This window comes from Cnephaeus nilssonii, assembly GCF_951640355.1.
Source record: "Cnephaeus nilssonii genome assembly, chromosome: 22".
Taxonomy (NCBI): Eukaryota; Metazoa; Chordata; class Mammalia; order Chiroptera; family Vespertilionidae; genus Cnephaeus; species Cnephaeus nilssonii.
Genome location: NC_137093.1, coordinates 2,858,066 through 2,875,408, shown reverse-complemented (window position 1 = coordinate 2,875,408; position 17,343 = coordinate 2,858,066). Strand labels below are relative to the sequence as shown.

Genomic DNA, 17,343 nt, shown 5'->3' with positions numbered 1-17,343 from the left:
TGTGGACACCCAGGGCAGTCTCATCTGTGTGCACTGCTGAACACGGGCCTGCCCATGACCTTCCACGTGTGCCCGGGTCACCAGGGCCACGGTGCGGTTTCCCAGTGTGGTCCTCGCGGTGACTGCGTGAGGTGGGTGTGATATGCCCACTTCACAGATGGAAACTGAGGCTCCAGGCGAGGAGCAGCCTGGGAGCAGAGCCAGGCCTGCACCAGCCTCCCTGCCCGCAGTGGGCTCCCCTGCCCACCCTGCCCCAGGCCTCACTCAGGCCCTGCGCAGGGAAGCTGGGCCTCTGAGGCCAGCGCCAGGGAGACAGAGACAGACACGCAGCGAGGCCAGCTGCCTGGCACACAGCTGGAAACCACTGGCCAGCCCTGGTGTCTCTGGGCACCAGTCCTGGGCTGGCGGCCGGGCCAGGCGTACACCCCAAACAGAGTGGGCCTGCCTCAGAGCTCCTCCGACTCGCAGCAGCTCCCCAGCCTCTCCAGGCCCAGCGGCCTCTCCCGATGCCATTTAGCTGCACATCGAAAAGCAGCACCTCAGCTCCGGGAGCGGGGAGCCAGGCTCCTCACTCACTCCACCAGGCAGACAGGTGGGGGGGGGGGGGGGCGCGCAGACAGGATGGCCTCTCTTCCTCCCCCGCCCTCCCTCTCTCCCCCCAGCTCATTTTTGTCTCCAAGTTAACAAGAGATGTGAATGCATTCTGAGAACCGAGGGTTATCCCGTTAGCCCGTTGCTATAGTAATTTCTCACAGCTCAAACCCATGTCTGTCTCTGTGCATATACCCAATTCACACACACACACACACACACACACACACACACACACACACACATGCACACAGACACACACACACACACACATGCACACCTTTTCTCTTTTCCTCCTCTTTCCTCTCTCGTGTCTGGGACTAGGATCAATGAAGTGAAAAGCTCCTCTAAGTGTTCGGACGTGAGAAACCCAGGCTGAGGAGTCCTTGGGAAGGGGGGAGCCTCCTGGCAGAGGGCAGGGCAGCCTGCACCCCTTGCAGAGCCGGGCCTGGCAGTCCCCGGGAAGCCTCGGGCAGCCCTGGCCGGCAGTGCCTCGCGGTTTCCTGCAGCTGCATCTGCTCTCTCTCTCTCTCTCTCTCTCTCTCTCTCTCTCTCTCTCTCGGAAATGGCATGTCTAGTTTATTGTTGAAATTCAGGAAAGCACAGAAAAGCACAGGGGAGAAAATAAAAAGTATTCACAATTCACAGAGACTACCACTGTGAAATTCTGATGTCCGTTCTCTCTGCCTTTATAGACACACTTCCTCCCCAATTATCACCCCACACATACTCTCCCGTAACCTGCTTTGTTCTGCTTCATTATATGTGAGCATTTCCCCGTGTCATGACATATTTTCCTATGAATATTTCAATAGCTGCATCATTTGCGATCATGATGTATCATACTTTATTGAACTATTGCTTTCCTATTGGAGATGCAGGCCAGTTTTAACCTGTGGCTGTGTCAAGAATGGTTCGCACATTCACGAATACTCTCCCCGCACAGCTTCTAGAAGTGGGACCACTGAGTGGAAGGCATGTACGTCTGAAGGATTTTGACACGATGGCCTTTCAGAAAGTCCGTAACAACTGACAGTCCCACCAGCTGTGTGGTGTCTCATGGCACCCACCAATGCCACGCGTCGCCATTTAGGATGATTTTCAGTGTTTCACTGCCCGTGCGTGTGAAGGGAAGTCGGCCTGTGAAGGTCATTAGCAGCCAGGCGTTCTGCAGGGCCAGCAGCAGTTCCCGAGACACCTCCCGGCCTGGGCCTGTGCCCAGCATGACCTGAGGCACCGCAAAGCCTGCGCCCTCTGTTCCGGGCGACTTCCTGTGGCCCCAGTGCAGGCCTGGGTCAGCCCCACGCTCCCCGGGCCCCAGGCTCCCCGGGCCCACCCTTCCTGGGCCCCAGGCTCCCCGGGCCCCAGGCTCCCCGGGCCCCACGCTCCCCGGGCCCCAGGCTCCCCGGGCCCCACCCTCCCCGGGCCCCACGCTCCCCGGGCCCCACCCTCCCCGGGCCCCAGGCTCCCCGGGCCCACCCTTCCTGGGCCCCACGCTCCCCGGGCGCCAGGCTCCCCGGGCCCCACCCTCCCTGGGCCCCACGCTCCCCGGGCCCCACCCTCCCCGGGCCCCAGGCTCCCCGGGCCCACCCTTCCTGGGCCCCAGGCTCCCTGGGCCCCAGGCTCCCCGGGCCCCAGCCTCCCCGGGCCCCACACTCTCTGGGCCCCACGCTCCCCCGCCCCACGCTCCCCCGCCCCACACTCCCCTGCACAGAAAGAGAGCCAGCCTTGAGGGCCCTCGGGAGGGGTGAGCTCAGTGGGTGAGGCAGTGTGAGCAGAGAGCACACAGCGCTCGCTCGGGGACCCTGTGCACAGCTGAGCCTGGCCCGAGCGTGGCCACATCTGCTGCCTCTGGATTTCGGGGGATTTGCAGAGTGAGCCCTCCTTTTACCGAGTGGCCGTGCCGGCAGTGACTTTCGTTTGCAGAGAGCTCGGTCCTGAAGCCAAGGCTCTCTTTTATCCACAGGACAGCAGCCCTCACCGAACGGGTCTTAACCATCCAACAGTGCTGCCTCGTGGCCTCCTGCCTCAGGGGCTGCCGTCAGCCTGGGCAGTGGAGAGGGGATGGGCGGCACCCTGACACCTCACCCGCTCAGAAGAGGAGCTTTGCTGGGGGAAGTGGGGGCCTCAACTAAGAGCCTTGAGCTCCATCGGGACCCCACATGCCCCTGCCCAGTCACTCAGGCCCTGCAGGCATCCCCTTTGGAGTGGTGGTGATGTAATCACCCAGCCTGCTCTTCGGGGAGACTGGGGGTGTCCTACAGGAATGCCCGGTTGTTGGAGTTCCTCGGGAGGTAAACAGAAGAAGGTGGGATCATCATCGCTGGGTGTTTCTCCCCCCCGGCACCTCCCTAGTCATGACAGTGGCCAGAGCTGAGGGGCGTTAGGACTCCCTGCCGCCTGCCGGAGGGACGGCCTGGGGGGCTGGCTTAGTTACTGGATCTGCTTGTTGGTTTGGAGCGCGTCACACACAGCCGGGCACACTGCCCGGGGAGGGTGGTGAGGAGCGTGTGTGACGCGGCAAAGATGAGACCACAGGGGGGCTGTGCTGAAGCAGCCGTCTCGCCCTGCGGGCGCCGCCACACTGCGTGCTGCGGTCAAGGTGGAGGCGCATCACACAGCTTGGTTCTTACTAATGCAGAACCCCGTTTCCCACCTGACCGCAGGCCACGCGTCTTGCTCCTTGCATTCTGCCACGCATGAGGTACATTTGGGAATTGCCTTCAACCCACAGCCTCTCCCGGGTATGCCTTGGCTCCTGAGAAAATTGTCAGAATTCCCAGTGGGATTTCCATTCATATTGCAGTCCTCCGGGGGTGGGGGCGACCTGGCTTTACTGCCGGCGTCTCCGTTCATGAGGCCTGTGAACCGGGACAAGTTGTGGGGCCTGCTGGTGTTTCCGTTCCTCCGCTGTCAGACGGGAGGCGGCGCCGCCTGGTCCGTTAGCCCGAGCGAGACAAGTCCCAGGCTCAGCCACACCAGCACTCGCAGGGGTGGAGATGAGCCAGGTCACAGTCCGGCTGGTACCGGCTTCGTTCCCCTTAAAGTCCTTTGGGTTCCAGGACTGCTGCTCCTGTCCATGTTGTGCGTGCAAACAGCAGCTGCTCTGCGAGTCCCTGTGGGTGGGAGTGGGGCGGAGGTGGGGAGACCTGCCCTAGAGGCCGGTGATTCTGTGCCCCGTCCTTCAAGGTCAAGGGCAAAATAAGAACAGATCCCAATGTTCTCCTCTGCCTGGGCGAAGGCGAGTGAGCCGGGCGAGTGGCAGGCACGGCGCCCTCGCTGCTCCTTGGCTTCGAGTGGATAATGCTTTCCTCTCTAATCTCCTTCTCTTCCCCTTGCAGGCCGCTGAGCTAGGGATGGTGTCAGCCTATTACACGTACATCTTCACTAATCTGGTAAGACATTTCCACAGCCCACTTCCTTGGCATGGAGAGTGTCCTTAATCAGGGTCAGTGGGGGGACAGGATGACGCCCAGGAGGTGAGGATCGGGAACACAGAAGCAGAGGCCAGCCCGATGACAGGCAGGTGTCCTGGGAACATGGAACTTCAAGAACTACCGCATTCTCACCTCAACGATTCTTCGTCTTGGGGGAACGGGGGTTTGTAGAGTCTGACCCTCCATTCACATGCCGCTGGCTACACAGCACAGCCTCCCCTGGGAGACGAGTCCCCCTGGGAGGCCGGACTGCTGGCTGCTGGTCCCGGCCCCGCAGGACAGCGAGGGCACAGCAGGTGCACGTGGCCTGAGGTGTCATCGCTGCTGCGCCGTCCGAGCCCGTGTCTACCAACCCCCACTTTGCGGCTGAGAAAGAAAGCCGGTAGACATTTTATTGGGTAGGTGGGGGCACCAGCTTTGCCACCTACCAGCTCCGTGCCTCAGCAGTGCCAGCTCGCCTCCTGGTCTGTGACACAGGAGGAGCCGCTGCGCCGCGGAGCCGCTGCGTTTTGGAAGGATGTAATTTAATGTGCGTGGAGCATTTTGAAATTGTAAATCAGTAAAAGAGAGAAAGGTTGTTATGAAGGATAGGCACTCAGCTAGAGAGAAGGAAGAACGTCAGAGAATGGGATTTTAGAAGAATTTTATAGCTTTTTATGTCGAAATAAAAGAACCACAGGAAGTCACAAAGGAAATGCAGAGAGGTACCTGTACCCCTCACCCAGGTTCTTCCAGGCGTCACATCTTATTTAATTACAATAACATCAAAACAGGATCGCAAACGGCACATCTCTCAAAATGTGTAGGTTTGTGTTACTCCCACTGCAATCAAGACACAAAACTACCTAATCACCACAAAAATCTCCCTTGTGCTAGGGTTTATAGCCTCCTACCACCCTAATCCCCACTCTCCCTACTCTGTTCTCTGTTTCTGTTGCTTTATAGCTTCCAGAATGCTATTTAATGCAATCCCTTTTGAGGTCATTGTTGTCAGGCCAACGCCGTGCCCTGGAGAGTCACCGGGCTGTTAGGTGAGGGCATGGTCTGCTTCTGACCAAAGAGGACCTGGCTTTTGGTGCGGATGACCCACCTGTTGAGAGACATTTTGGTTGCTTCCAGTTTCTGGCTGTTACAAATAGAGCCGTTGTAACAGTCGTTAGGAGAAGAAGTCTGTTTTATTTTATAAATGCAGGACGTCTTAGATCACTTAAGTGGCCCCTTCATGCAGGCATGCTTGTGATGTTTCAGGCGCTGCATCAGGAATTAGGGATTAAAATGGGAATAAGAAAGTAAATTTGCCTTGGAAAATGCAAAGTATCCATTGTGCAAAGTGGTAAATTCTATTAGATGTGTACAACCCGGTCTACACCCTAAAACAGGGGCCACTCGATCAACCTGGGGCAGGCTTCGGAGGAGGAGAAGGAAGAGGAGGAGCAAGAGGAGGAGGAAGGAGAGGAGGAGGAGGAGGAGCAGGGGGATGAGGAGAAGAAAGAAGAGAAGGAAGAGGAGAAAGAAGACGAGAAGGAGAAGGAGGAGGAGCAGGAGGAGGACGAGGAGGAAGAAGAGGAGGAGGAGGAAGAGGAGGAGGAGAAAGAGGAGGAGCAAGAGGAGGAGGAAGGAGAGGAGGAGGAGGAGGAGCAGGGGGATGAGGAGAAGAAAGAAGAGAAGGAAGAGGAGAAAGAAGACGAGAAGGAGAAGGAGGAGGAGCAGGAGGAGGACGAGGAGGAAGAAGAGGAGGAGGAGGAAGAGGAGGAGGAGAAAGAGGAGGAGCAAGAGGAGGAGGAAGGAGAGGAGGAGGAGGAGGAGCAGGGGGATGAGGAGAAGAAAGAAGAGAAGGAAGAGGAGAAAGAAGATGAGAAGGAGAAGGAGGAGGAGCAGGAGGAGGACGAGGAGGAAGAAGAGGAGGAGGAGGAAGAGGAGGAGGAGAAAGAGGAGGAGCAAGAGGAGGAGGAAGGAGAGGAGGAGGAGGAGGAGCAGGGGGATGAGGAGAAGAAAGAAGAGAAGGAAGAGGAGAAAGAAGACGAGAAGGAGAAGGAGGAGGAGCAGGAGGAGGACGAGGAGGAAGAAGAGGAGGAGGAGGAAGAGGAGGAGGAGGAAGAGGAAGAGGAGAAAGAAGAGGACTAGGAGAAGGAGAAGGAGGAGGAGAAGGAGCAGGAGGACGAGGAGGAAGAAGAGGAGGAGGAGGAAAGAAGACCCCAAGGAGGCGGATTTAAGCTACATCCTGAAAGTCGGCGGGCCTTTTCTGGATAAGCCAGGTGGGAAGAGGTTCTGGGATCGGAGCCGCACATCCACGGGCTCGGGGATTAAACGCGCATGGCGTGTCCAGGGCAAAGGGACTCACTTGAACTATATGGGCTGCTCTAGGTGGCCCTGCAGGTGATCGTTGCTAATTGCTCAACTAAATCTCTCTATGAAAATAACCATTTAGAAGATTTAAAGTGGGTCTAAGTATGTTAGTGAGCAGAATCTCACCTCACAGATTTAACTCTTAAATCTTAAGGAGGAAAAGGTTACGTAAAAGTTAAGCTTTCTTGGTCAGCGTATGTGATAGGATACGTCCCCTGGGGAGCAGGGACGGGGTCTGGGCACTGCCCTGTGCGGGGAGGGCGGTGCCTGCCCAGGAACCGCGGGACTGCGCCGTCCTGTTCCCGTCCGGCTGTCGGGGTCCTGTGAGCGCGCTGTCTGCGGGCGGCTGTGGGGCTGTTCACACTGACGCCTCCCCAGGCCTCTGCTCCCAGAGCTGAAAGCCCCTGAAGGACCCGGGGGCCTCTTTCCCGCATCGGGGGTCCCTCCCCAGCTGTCGCCCAGCTCCGCACTCCTGCCCCTCCGCTGGCCTGGCATCCTGGAGGACCAGCCACAGGAAGCCTCACACAGCTCCGTGCACCTGCAGAGCGCCGTCCAGCGAGCCCACCAGGTCCAGTGCCAGCCCCGCAGGCCCCCCCCCCCCCTCAGCGTGCCAAGCGCCAGGCACTTCTTGGCTTATGTGTGTATTTTTCTGTCTAACACGCTGTACACTAGAGCAGCCATGCTAGGTAGCATGTGGAAGGGAGAAAGGATCAGATGATTCCCAGAGCAAGACAAAAGCTTTTGCTTAACGTAAGGAGGCACGAGGGGGAGCCTGGAAGTGGCAGGAGAGGAAGGACAGAGTACAAGGCAGCTGTGTCCCGTTTGGGGAGCCAGGGGAGGAGAGAGGAGAGGACCGGGAGGCCAGGCTGCTGTTCTGTGTGCCAGGGAGGCCATGGCTGTTCTGTGTGTGCCGGGAGGCCATGGCTGTTCTGTGTGTGCTGGGAGGCCAGGGCTGCTGCATGTGCCAGGGAGGCCAGGGCTGTTCTGTGTGTGCCGGGAGGCCAGGGCTGTTCTGTGTGTGCCGGGAGGCCAGGGCTGCTGTGTGTGCCGGGAGGCCAGGGCTGCTGTGTGTGCCGGGAGGCCAGGGCTGCTGTGTGTGCCGGGAGGCCAGGGCTGCTGTGTGTGCCAGGGAGGCCAGGGCTGTTCTGTGTGTGCCGGGAGGCCAGGGCTGCTGTGTGTACCAGGGAGGCCAGGGCTGTTGTGTGTGTGCCAGGGAGGCCAGGGCTGTTGTGTGTGCCGGGAGGCCAGGGCTGTTCTGTGTGTGCCGGGAGGCCAGGGCTGTTCTGTGTGTGCCAGGAGGCCAGGGCTGTTCTGTGTGTGCCGGGAGGCCAGGGCTGCTGTGTGTGCCGGGAGGCCAGGCTGCTGTGTGTGCCGGGAGGCCAGGGCTGCTGTGTGTGTCGGGAGGCCAGGGCTGCTGTGTGTGCCGGGAGGCCAGGACTGTTGTGTGTGTGCCAGGGAGGCCAGGGCTGTTGTGTGTGCCGGGAGGCCAGGGCTGTTGTGTGTGTGCCGGGAGGCCAGGGCTGCTGTGTGTGTGCCGGGAGGTCAGGGCTGTTTGTGTGCCAGGGAGGCCAGGGCTGTTGTGTGTGTGCCGGGAGGCCAGGGCTGCTGTGTGTGCCGGGAGGCCAGGGCTGCTGTGTGTGCCGGGAGGCCAGGGCTGCTGTGTGTGCCGGGAGGCCAGGGCTGCTGTGTGTGCCAGGAGGCCAGGGCTGCTGTGTGTGCCGGGAGGCCAGGGCTGCTGTGTGTGCCGGGAGTCCAGGGCTGTTGCCAGAAGCAGAGAAAGATGCTGGAAGCAGGGCGTCACGGGGTGACCTCGCGGGGGAGCCAGGCATCTGGAGTGAGCTCCCAGCACAGTAAGGAGAAGGAGCTGCTCGGCTTGAGGGTTTTTCAGAAACAGCATCACCAATGCTGTGTGCCACGCCCTCTCCTCACAAACGATGGCGATGGTGATTGGGGGTTTTCAGGTGGAAAAGCACTGGCCTGTGAAGCCAGGAGACCCGGAAGTGCCCCTCGGCCTGGCTCGCTGCGTGCCTCTGGGAGAGTCGCACTGGTGACCTGCGCCCGGTCTTCTCGGGTGGACCGGGGCTGCTGTGAGGATGAGGAAGTGCATTACAGCACTCCCCGTTACCAGAGCCTTCCTCCTTGCGGTGGGCACAGACCAGGGGCCCGGGAGCAGGCGTCCGAGCTCTCTGGACCTGGAGCTGACCAGGGTGGCACCGCCGGAGCCCTGGGGAAGCAGAGCGGGGGCTGCAGCAGGGATGGTGGCTGAGTAATAAGCAGGCCAGGAAACAGAGGCGGTGCCATTGCACACGTCAGTGGGAGTCTGGAAGCCCCTCGGGGCTGGGCTTTCTGGATGGACAGACCCTCTGCTAGGAGTAAAGAAGCGTTTTGAAGTCCATTCTTTCTGCCCAGTTGCAGTGGGAGTCTTGGGCTAGAGCAGAGCAGGCCAGGCTTCATAAAGAGGGTAATGCTCCCAGCCAGTGGCTCAGTGGTTGAGCATCGACCTAGGAACCAGGAAATCCTGGTTCTATTCCCAGTCAGGGCACATGCCCTCGTTGCAGACTCTATCCCCAATAGGGGGCGTGCAGGAGACAGCCAATCAATGATTCTCTCTCATCACTGATGTTTCCATCTCTTTCCCCCTCTCCCTATCTCTCTGGAAAAAAAAAAAATACAAACACACACACACACATATATATATATACACTGAGTGGCCAGATTATGATGATCTCTGAACGCATAATAATCTGGCCACTCAGTGTATATCCTATATAATAAAAGGCTAATATGAAAATTGTCCCCTTGACCAGCAGGCAGGCCGGCCAACCGCCCATGTTCCCTCCCCCTGGCCAGGCTGGCTGGACCCCACCCATTCATGAATTCATGCACCGGGCCTCTAATATATATATATATATATATATATATATATATATATATATATATATATACTAGGTGGCCAGATTATTATGCGTTCAGAGATTATAATAATCTGGCCATTCAGTGTGTGTGTGTGTGTGTGTGTGTGTGTGTGTGTGTATTAAAGAGGATAGTGAGTTATCTTCTGTACTTCTTTAGTCCCTTCCCCCCAAATACAGAGGCCATTGAGCTTTAATTCTTATTTATTCCTTCTCTGAATTTCTCAGGGATGCCATCATGTCCCATCTCCTAAATTCTGCCACAGGATGCAGCAGGCACCAGATTCGCATTCTCAGAGCCATCACAGTGAGTTAGAAAGGCACAGGCCCTGGCATTCGGTAGATATCAGCTGTGTGACCCCGTGCAGTTTACTTAACCTCTCTGAGCCTCAACGACTCACCGCCTCAGAGATCCTGTCCACACAGCAGCTGCTTCCCGGGGCGCCTTGGCGGGGACGGGGTTATGCAGTATGAAGAATACTGCGCTCGTGGTGTAAGCTGGCTGCTGGGTGATGCCACTACCGAGGTGGTAGCATGAGTGTTTGCTTACGGATGAGGCCACTGAGGTCTGAGTCAGTGCCTGCTGCTAGAAATGCTGTGAGGTTTAAATGAGAAAATAACCGAGAAACACTGGCTGCAGAGCCTGGCATGTGGAAGGTTTTAATAAATATCGGCTCCATTATCACTAGGCCCCTCAGAGCTGCGCTGCCTCTCGCTTTGGCTGCGTGAACAAGCGCAGGGACCTGTCTGAGCCCCGGCTTTCAGCCCTTGTGGGCAGATTCCTGGAAGTGGACCTGCAGGCTCCGACGGGAATTCTATGCTTCGTTTTGCAGGAATGGCCACACTGTTTTCCAGCGGCACCGTTTTCTATTCACACCAGTAGTTTATGAGGGTGCGAGTCCCTCCATGTCCTCACCAGTACTTGTCATTGTTTTTATGATAATAGTCATGTCAATGGGTCTGAAGAGTTCACATGTGTTTATTTCTATTTGGACTTTGCAAATGGAAAGAAGCAAGACCCATGTCTAAAGGTGAGACCTGATTAAGAAGCTTTATACTGAGAGGACAAAGCCAGCGTGTGAGAACCCAGCCGTTCAGGCGGGCAGACCTGGTGAAGTCCCCAGTCAGGCGCTCACTCGCTGTGCGCCCCAAGCTCCGAGGGTCCTGGGTTCTCACAGGTACAGTGTGGGTAATGACATCTGTGGCTAAAATCTGAGTAAAATAAAAAGTTAGCTATTGATAGCACGTGTCTCTGATAGGTAATGTCCATGGCTGTAGCAGATAAACCCTTGAACCTCATGCTTCACACAGCAGAAGTGTGTTTCTGACTCAGCTGAAGTTTCAAAAGAGAGTCCTGGTCAGCGGGCAGCCTTCCGCAGGGCGTTCAGGGCCAGGCTCCTCCCGCGTATAAATGTGTCCCTAGAAGCCAGGGATGGGGACACGGGAGGTCAGGCGCAGGAAGGCGTGTGGGCCAGGCCTGGAGGGGGCAGTGGTATTTCTCCTCCCACTTCCACGGGCTGGAACTCAGTCGTATGCCCACAACCACCTGCAAGGGAGATTGGGAAATTTCACCTGCTGACTGCCCAGGTGGAAGAGGAAATGTGTGTAGTGATTGCTAGCAATATCTGCCACATGAAATTATTAATCATCACATACTCTTTCATGCATGTGGAAAAGCCATGAGCATCCTACTCTCTGGCATGTCTGTTTAGAGGGAAAGGGGTCCTCAACGTGGAGATTAGCGGTCGTTACAAAGGGGTTGGCTCCCTCACAGCTCACAGGCCTGCCCTGGCTGCTCTGTGCAGGGGCAGCCCATGGTCCTGTGGCATCTCCAGGGGCCTGCACGGGGCTGGTTCAGGTCCACTGTGCTTGTTCCGCTCGTTAATCTGGGAGGAGTCTGTCCAGTTGCCTCTGGGTTTGGCTCGGAAACTGTTGTCTGCAAGACGATGGAAAACGACGGGAGAGTTCCGGCCTCTGGGCAAAGCCAAGTCAGCCACTGAGACGGCCGAGCTGCCCCTTCGGATCAGAGGCATAGGCAGAGGTGTGATCTGAGCTGGTAAGCCTGGAAGGGTTACCCAGCTACTAGTGAACCCAGGAAGATGCACAATCACTGCCTACCGGGAAAGTACCGTCACCCAGTCCCTGTCAGAGAGCAGATGGGCCTGGGCTGAAGGAGGGCGATGCCACCTGGGCAGGGAGAAGTGTGGAGAGGTAAGGGCCTGGGTCAAAAGTCATGATATGTCAATGAAATGCAAGAATTAATTGGGCACCGAAAGCAGGAGGCTGTGTGGCCTGCGGGCCACTGGGGCTGCTATCAGCATTGCATGTCACCATGACACGTGTTATTACCATGTGCCAGGCGGGGCCAGAGCTTTGAGCTCTTGGCACCACTGCCACGCCTGAGGGCAGGCTGCCACGTGGGCCGTATAGGAAGCAGGCACCTCCGAGTTCCCTCCGGGCACCGAGAGAGAAGGGCCCAGTGCTGGTGCTGGACGGCGTGGGAAGGGTCACACAGTAGGACGTCTCACTGGAGCGAGGGCGGTCATGAAGCAGCGTGGCTTCTGGTTGCAGCCCTGCCACTGACTAGCCGGGCGACACAGCAATGGGATGACATTCGTCAAAGAGTACCTTCCACACAGAACGCTCTGTCGTGAGGGCTGCTCCGTTAACCCCACAGCAGCTCCCACAGGAAGCACTGCTTCACCCTCATGTTAAGGGTGAGCGAGCCGAGTTCCGCCAGGGGGTTGTCTTGCTCGAGGTAGTGGAGCCGATCGTGGATCCGCAGCAGCTCTTCACCCCTCACTCGACCGCGTCCGCTCTAGGCCAGCCCATTCCCTTCACGGGACTCAGTTTCTTTACCTTAAAATTATGAGGCAGAACTAGGCGGTCTCTGAGGGTCTTTTCAGTCCTGGACTCGTTCCATCCTACACGCTGTTGGGAGCATTTCAAGTCACAACGCCCTCAGGCTGGCACTCCAAGGAGGAATGATCCCTTGATTAGAGGCCCACGTGGCCCGAGGACGCAGCTGCTAGTTCTACAGCTGCCGGGGTTCCCGCGCTGCAGCCAGCCGGGAGCCCTGCAGAAATTTTGTCCCATGCGCCCGTCCCTGTTTCTTTGGGCAGAATGTGTATATGCAGAGAAGTAGTACCCTTTGGGTCCATGTTATTGTCAAGCAGATGGAGCCTGTGTTTATTCTTCTAAAGCGTTATCAGAGATTAGTCATAAGTCATTGAAATTGCTAAAATCATTACGGAGAGGAGCTGGGGCAGACAGGGAGGGAAGGAGCTGACTCCGGAGGAAGTGATATGCTCCCATCCCCTTGGCAAGCCAACCCCACTCCTCTTTCAGGCCTTGCTTTGATGTCACGCCTTCAAGGAGGTCTCCCCTGACACCCCGGTTGAGCTCACTGGCACACTCCCTCACAGAGCCCTGTGTTCTGTATTTTGTAGCCTCATCTCAAGTGGGAACTCCCTCCATAGCTGACTCCTCCGCTAGGCTTTGAGCTTCGTCACTATAACCTCAGTGGCCTACTGGCACATGGGAGGTGCTCAGTAAGTGTATGTGGAGTGAATGAATGGAGCAGTTCATAACATTACAGAGTTCTCAGACTCGGAGGGCTGGCCAGGTGAGAGAGAGCTCGCCGCCTTGCATCCAACAGGAATTTCGCTCACCCCCTCCACGCCCATAAGCATGAAGGTCTGCAGCTCGGCCAGGAGGACCACACAGTACCTGCTCCGCCTGGAGGGCCTTCCTCCATGCTGGGCTGGACAGACTAGAATGAAGGGTGTGCATGACCGTGAAGGGGGCGTAGTTCAGGATTCAAGAGACAGCGTTCCAAGGGTCCTAGTGAGTGAGGGCAATGTCAAAACCTGAGGCCCAGGGTGGCACCAACAACGACCACTGAGGTAGGAGGAGGCAGAGGAGACCAAGGACGGTCTGACTCGTTGTGCTGAGTGGCCTGTCCGTCACCTGGGGCTGCTTACTCCGCTGGCCACAATCTGCTCTGGTTGGCCTTGGTCACGTGGCCTCTTCGGGCCAGTATCTGGCACCTGACTCGGGAAGCCAGAACCCAAAGGTCTTTGAAACAAAACCTCCCCTGCAGGCTTTAAAGGTCAGGATGAAATTGTCTCAGGCGGCCCACTGTCCAGGGCTCGGCACGTGAGGTTGTGGGAGCCTCCTGGCTGTGTTGAGACAGAGGATAGAAACACGGTTTAATGGAGGCAGTCAGAGCCTCGGATCGGAGAAGACATGAGTTTGAATCTGGGCCCTGCCACGAGTCAGATGTAATGTGGCACCGTGTGCAGCCTGTTAGAGTCTGTTTTCCTTTGGTAAGATGGGAATAATTCTTACAGCATCATTTTGTGCAGAACATGGAAAGTTTATAAACCTCAGTGGGCTGCTAGTCAACATTATTTATCTCCCATCTCTTTTTGCCCACTTCATGTTGTATTTCCATCCTTAGACCTCAGTTTTCTGATTTGCTGCCTGCCTCTCGCTTTCTGAAACTCGGAAGCTATCGGGGACATTTCAAAATTGGCTTCTCACTCAGTTGGAATTGTACTTCCCAGGGTGCTTGAGCCTCTTCATTATCTTGTAGTCATTGACTGAAAGCACCCTCCCCACACACCCTTACACATACATGCATTCATACACACACATCCCTACACATGCATGCATTCTTACATACATACATGTGTTCTTACACACACATCCTTACACATAGATGCATTCTTACTCACACATACATGCATTCTTACACACATACATTCTACCCATACATGAATCCTTACACACACACATCCCTACACATACATGCATTCTTACACACACACACACACACCTGCACTCGCAGAGTGGCCAAGAGCTATAATCCATCAGTTAGAGAACTTTCTAAGTGCTAGAGCAGTTGATTCTGAAGTGTAGTTTATTGTAAAATTACTAAGACTACCCACATATTTCAGTTTTATTGAGCCTCTTAGGAGAACCACGCTGCACAGCACAGTGCACTTTGGTGAATAAATATGTTTTCAGTGCAGCTAGGAAAGAGTAATGGAGTGAAGGCTCCCATGTGTCTGAGCTCCCAAGGCACCATCCACCATGCAGACCCCGAGTGGGGGGAGATCTGACAGTGACACACATGGGCACCACAGCACCTTAAAGAGAAACTTGGCTCCAAAACCGCTCTCTCCCGCGGCTATGCCTCCTGGTGCGTGCTCTCTGACCTTGGCCGTCAGAGGAGGGGTGTGCTCAGGAGGCGCGGCAGGGATCATTGGAAGGAGATCCAGGAGGCATCCACAGAAGAATGAGTCTTTGTATTTGCATTTGGCTGACAGCGGGAAGTCCTTGGCCCAGGTTATAGGATTATGATTAGTCAGACATGATTAAGCAAATGTTAAAATGAACTATACTTATTCGGCAAGCATTTATTAAATGCCTACTGTGTGCTGGGGAATGCAAGCAACATTGGGATGTAGCTTAAAGAGCTCTCAGCGACGTGTCTCTCTCATGTCAGTATCTCTCTCCCTCTCCTCCCTTTCACTCCCTCTAGAAATCAATAGGAAAAATACCTTGGGTGAGGAGCTTAAAAAGGCTGGTTAGGAATGAGAATGGGAGTGTGGCGTGTAGGCAGAGGCGCGTCATGAGCCTGAGGAAGAGCAGGGTGCCTGCCCTGGCGGAGCCAGGGGTGTGACGAAGAGGGGGAGCCAGAGCCACTATGGAAGGTTCCGTCAGAGAAGATCAATCTGTCCTGCCAAGTTGCCGGGCGTTTTCCGCATTGGAGTTGGCATGGGAGGCCCAAGGTCTGGTCTTGGCAGCTGGGTCAAGTCCTTCCTCCTCTGAGCAAGTCGAGAAGCTCCATAGACTCTGAAACGCTGTTGGCTTCATGGTTGGATGATGAGGTGATAAATGGCGGGAGGCAGTCTCCCGCCTTCCTGTCCCCAGGTGAAGTGCGTGGCTTCCCTCTTCGTGGTCTGTCATTGTCTGGGCTGCCTGTCCTCCCCGTGCCCTTCGCTGTCCAGGGCGCCTGAGCAGGGCAGCTCCCTGGCTCTCCCTCCCCCTTGCCCAGAAGCACTGTCCTGTGACCCAGGCCAGCCCACCTCAGAGCCCTGATGGGTGCCAAGATGGCAGTGACTGAATGCAGCATCTCTCAGACCTCAGCTTTGCCATCAGCTCTCAGCTTAGGAAAATCAACAGAAATCCCGGCAGAAGGGACCACCCCGCCTGCCTTCCTGGCTCTGGCACCGACCACTTTGGGGAACTTGCCTCCTGCTGGCCTCTAGGAATGAGCGCCTTGTGAGCAGGGACCAGCCTGCTCAGCGTTATGGTTCTCGTGCATCACACACGCTGAGTGTCCTAGAGCAGGTGCTTGTGGACTGGTGACATGAATGAGGCAAAAATGGCCAAGATCTGAAAAATCTCCTGTTACGTGCATTTCCCTCCTGCTGTGGGAAGCCACCTGAGAGCTCAGTGTCCTGGATCCTGGTCCTGCCCTCTTCATACCTCCTGAGTGACCTTGAGCATGTTGGACAGTGAGCCGCCAGCCCACGGGAGCCCAGCGTTGGCCCTGCTACAGAGATGGGGCAGGCCGAGACTGCTGCTGGACAGTCCACTCATCTTCCTCAGCAGCCGGCTGCGCGCTGGTGAGATGGGCGGTGCACTGGTCACCACAGGCCTGAGGCTAAGGAGCTGGGACTGGACAGAGGTTCCCACCCGGTGGCTGGGAAGGAGGCCGATCCTGACGGGAGTGCAGGGCCTCGGCGAGGGGAGCACAGTGTCCACCATCTCAGGTCAGCTTGACCCTGAACTTCTGCTCACAGTTAACAACTCGTTATTTAGTCGCGGAGGCACAGAGCGAAGCAAGTCACAGCTGCGGGGTCCAGCGCTCTGCCTCCTCTGTGCGGGAAGGACGGTGTGATCAGAAGGGCGGTGTGCGGGAAGGGCGGTGTGATGGGAAGGGTGGTGTGATGGGAAGGGCGGTGTGATGGGAAGGGCGGTGTGCGGGGAAGGGCGGTGTGATGGGAAGGGCGGTGTGCGGGGAAGGGCGGTGTGCGGGGAAGGGCGGTGTGATGGGAAGGGCGGTGTGCGGGGAAGGGCGGTGTGCGGGGAAGGGCGGTGTGATGGGAAGGGCGGTGTGATGGGAAGGGCGGTGTGATGGGAAGGGCGGTGTGATGGGAAGGGCGGTGTGCGGGGAAGGGCGGTGTGATGGGAAGGGCGGTGTGATGGGAAGGGCGGTGTGCGGGGAAGGGCGGTGTGATGGGAAGGGCGGTGTGCGGGGAAGGGCGGTGTGATGGGAAGGGCGGTGTGATGGGAAGGGCGGTGTGATGGGAAGGGCGGTGTGCGGGGAAGGGCGGTGTGATCGGAAGGGCGGTGTGATGGGAAGGGCGGTGTGCGGGGAAGGGCGGTGTGCGGGGAAGGGCGGTGTGATGGGAAGGGCGGTGTGATGGGAAGGGCGGTGTGCGGGGAAGGGCGGTGTGATGGGAAGGGCGGTGTGATGGGAAGGGCGGTGTGATGGGAAGGGCGGTGTGCGGGAAGGGCGGTGTGCGGGGAAGGGCGGTGTGATGGGAAGGGCGGTGTGATGGGAAGGGCGGTGTGCGGGAAGGGCGGTGTGCGGGGAAGGGCGGTGTGATGGGAAGGGCGGTGTGCGGGGAAGGGCGGTGTGATGGGAAGGGTGGTGTGCGGGGAAGGGCGGTGTGATGGGAAGGGTGGTGTGCGGGGAAGGGCGGTGTGATGGGAAGGGCGGTGTGATGGGAAGGGCGGTGTGATGGGAAGGGCGGTGTGATGGGAAGGGCGGTGTGATGGGAAGGGCGGTGTGATGGGAAGGGCGGTGTGATGGGAAGGGCGGTGTGCGGGGAAGGGCGGAGTGATGGGAAGGGCGGTGTGATGGGAAGGGCGGTGTGATGGGAAGGGCGGTGTGCGGGAAGGGCGGTGTGATGGGAAGGGCGGTGTGATGGGAAGGGCGGTGTGATGGGAAGGGCGGTGTGATGGGAAGGGTGGTGTGCGGGGAAGGGCGGTGTGATGGGAAGGGCGGTGTGATGGGAAGGGCGGTGTGATGGGAAGGG

The 17,343-nt window shown here is 57.4% G+C and overlaps 1 protein-coding gene across 1 annotated transcript in view; it reads left to right on the top strand.

The window, feature by feature from the left end:
- GRIK4 (glutamate ionotropic receptor kainate type subunit 4) overlaps nt 1–17,343 on the top strand; it is a gene marked incomplete at both ends in the record, with an annotated part of 129,258 nt that overhangs the window by 15,476 nt on the left and 96,439 nt on the right. Inside the window, one exon of the mRNA XM_079762939.1 lies at nt 3,933–3,986. Coding sequence (XP_079619065.1) covers nt 3,933–3,986 — 54 coding nt within the window. The remainder of the gene's footprint in view (nt 1–3,932; nt 3,987–17,343) is intronic.